The sequence below is a fragment of the Lingula anatina genome, unplaced genomic scaffold, assembly GCF_051362555.1.
Source record: "Lingula anatina isolate TDL-2025a unplaced genomic scaffold, LinAna3.0 unanchor82, whole genome shotgun sequence".
NCBI classification, from domain to species: domain Eukaryota; kingdom Metazoa; phylum Brachiopoda; class Lingulata; order Lingulida; family Lingulidae; genus Lingula; species Lingula anatina.
The window spans coordinates 1181624-1185023 of NW_028257603.1; the positions used below are offsets into that span (position 1 = coordinate 1181624).

At 35.6% G+C, this 3400-nt stretch overlaps 1 protein-coding gene across 1 annotated transcript; it reads right to left on the bottom strand.

Annotated features, from left to right (window-relative positions):
* Nucleotides 1-3281, bottom strand: LOC106178374 (phospholipase A and acyltransferase 3). Its single transcript, XM_013561524.2, has 4 exons — nucleotides 2879-3281; nucleotides 2392-2578; nucleotides 1812-1941; nucleotides 1-1329 (listed from the first exon to the last, which is right to left on the bottom strand). The coding sequence occupies exons 1-4, from the start codon at nucleotides 2982-2984 to the stop codon at nucleotides 1222-1224; spliced, it is 531 nt and encodes a 176-aa protein (XP_013416978.2). The 5' UTR covers nucleotides 2985-3281; the 3' UTR covers nucleotides 1-1221.
* Between the last annotated feature and the right edge of the window lie 119 nt (nucleotides 3282-3400).

The window sequence follows — 3400 nt, forward strand, 5'->3', positions numbered from 1 at the left end:
ATCGTTAACATATAGATTTTATCTTTTTATTCTTGTATTTTTTGTTTTGCTTTTTAAAATGAAGTAATCTTTTCCGATTAAGATCGGACGTTTAAGCACTACCAGCAATAGCAAAATGAATGCCAGCACGAAGGTTGAACTGAAGTCAACACGTTCGTTCTGACAAATAATTAGTATTCCTGAAACTATCATTTTAAGCCTAACTCAACTACGACGGCAGAGCGCTGACCCAGGATCTGATCTGATCCTTGCAGCAGTGTGTAATAAATTTATTGACGTACACTGTAATAAACTGATTGCTTATTGAAGCAATCAACTAATTCATTACTGACGCAATAACCTCGTTGGTTCCTGAGGTAATAAATCTGTTAATTACTGACGTAATAAACTGATTCCTTCCGGACGTAACAAACTCATTGCTTACTGGCGCAATGAACTCGATGCTTATTGATGCAATAAACTAAAACCACACTTAAGGTATTAACTCATTGCTTACGAACGCAATGAACTAATTTATACGGATATAATAACTAGTTGTTAACTGATGTTCTAAACAATAGTATTACTCATTAAGGATATTAAACAACTCAAATTAATGCATACTGGCGTATTATGTTCGCTCAGTGATTTATTCGTTCCTTCCTCAATATGTTATTGAAAAACTCGACACTTGCAAAATATAATGTTATCAAATCTAGTTATTTTTATCAAATATAACTTTCTCACTTCTACAAAATTGCACTGCCCGGTATTGCATTATAGTCAAGAGCTGTTGCCCTTTACCCCTTCAAAGTCGGGCTTTGACATTTTAGTCAACATCAGATCCATACATCACTGTTTATGGCCTTTAAATGATATGTTATTGATATATTATATACTGACATTATTAAACAATACATTATTGATATATTATATATAGCATTTTGATATAATTAAGTGATATATTATTGATATATTACATATGATATATTGATAAATTAATCATTTGTTTCAGCCTTTTCATTTGTTGATTTTTTGTGAAAGTGGGCCAAAATTCGTTCCCTTAGTGGTCACAAGCTCGGTGCAACAGGTGCTGAAGCAGTACGCTTTCTTTGCTGACCTTGTTATCAGGGTCACTATAACTTAATCAAATTTGTGAACAATTAAAATGAAGCAATATCCTATCCTTTCTGAATCAGATCTCATCTGCCATGAGTATCAAAATGTGTTTGCTCTCTGGAATCATGTCTTGTTCCCCTGCTTGTACTTCTGTCTCCCAAAGCCAATCAGTATAGCAATGCCTGCCACAACTGCAGAGAAAACCCCAGCACCTGTCAAAAAAGTGTCTACCTGAAAAATAAAATAAATCAGTGAAAAAAGAAAAAAAAAAAACAATTAAACAAATGGGTTTATAAATTGGAAAAAGTGATGTTATACATGAATAAAAGAATTTAAGATATAAATGAGTTACTATTTTATAAAAAATAAAACGAATGTACTACTACTACTGGCAAAATATTTTTCCCAACAAATATATTTATTGTGTTAGATGTGACAGTGATCACATGACCACATCTTTGCTGCATTGGGCCATATTCAGAAGTCGATCTGTGAACTAACAGATCCCCAGAATTAATATGTCCAACCCACTTCTAAACTTGTTGCATATTCCCCTTATAGAAACTGAATAGATTCCCTGCTGGGGTATAATAATAATAAGGACGCCATAATAAAAAGTTATAAAAGGGGAACAAAGAAATAATTAACAGTCTGGAGCTGAAAGGAGTTTAGTTAAAGAAAAGTAAACAAAAGAAAAAAATTAAAGAACATACCTGTTCACTCCACTCCACTCCATATCTACACCAAGCTGCAAAATGTTCACAATTTTTCCAGAGGACATTGTAGCCGATCTCTCCCAGCTTTGACAGAGCCCTCTCCACAATCTCCTCACACCGTGAAGGTCTGAAACAAGAGTTTTTAGGTGTGAGATGAATTTGTTCCATGTTACCTGCCCCCTGTAATACTTTAATGTTATATATCTCAAATATTTTAGTTAGCCCTGAGGAAAGAATGAATTATTTTTTTACTAAAATGGATTTTGACTTATGAACAATAGTTAATTAAGCTATCAGGACTGAAAAGAAAAACATTAATTTCATGGAACCTATCATATTGCCATTTAAAGTAACCAGTGGTCATCTAACATGTCTGTATTAACATGGATGTGTTAATTCTGTATCTAAACACCATTTACTTTTTTAAACATCAATCAACTAATTGCACATTTTGGTAAAAAAAAAGAATGAAAAACTGCAAAAGAAAAATATTTTATCAACATATAATTACATCTACTAGTATTCTATCTACCTACCATACTTGATATTGGTGTTGGTGTTAATTACAAACATTTACCTGTGTTTGCGGTCTTTTCCATTGTTTTTGAATGCCTTACTCTCTCCTGCCACATCCCAGAAGAGAGAAACTCGAACAAAAGCCTTCTTTAATTGTACACCACAGGGGCTGCAGAACTTCCCTGGATCCCCTTTGCCATCTTTAATTCCATCATTTTCTCCAGTAAGGTGAACCACTTGCTCATCACCTGAATGTAAATATTAATTCTATCATTTAAGTTAATTTAAAATCTTTACTTTAAACCGTTCTATTTTGTGGTGTTGTAAATCTTTCCTTCTGACTCTTACTAGTACGTGGTGTGTGAACTCCTGCAGTTGTCTTAGTACATTTACTGTGGACGTTTTGTTTTCAGTTCATTTAAAACGTTTATTTTAGCTTCAGTCTACATGTAGCCTACAATCTTTGCACCTTAGCGTTAAATGACTTTCTACTACTATCGCTACAAGAAATCTGGTGACATTTTACTAGGAGTGCAACCCCAACTCACCTATATAAACGGCCCAGTGGGAGTACATCGGCCTGTGAAACTCTATCATGTCTCCCGGCTCAAGGGAATCTAACACTGTCTGGTTATGGCGTCGCACAACTGCCATATTTCACCTGTCCTCGGTAACTGTAGCAACAGCTTCTGATCCAAAATTTTCTATCGATCAGCTTACAGGCTGCGGAGAACGGTCTTGCTTACTTCCCGTTACTAAAGATGTCCTTCAATTCAGGAAGTTATATACCCCTTAATAACAATGTCATGAAAGCAGCGGGAAATACCACAGCTGCTGGAAAAACCATAATTTCATAAGTAGTTCGAGTGCCTGACTTCAACGTTGGTCAGCCATCTTGTGAATTTCCCTGCACTATTTTTAGCTCTGACGTCATCGGTAACGTTTGCCTATAAATTCCAAACCAGGTCAAAGCTCTAAGTGGCGGACTTAGAAGGACCCTCCTGACCCCCTTTAAATCCGCCACTGCCCTCGACACCCTTCTAAATCCTGACCCCCCCCCCCTCTCGGTT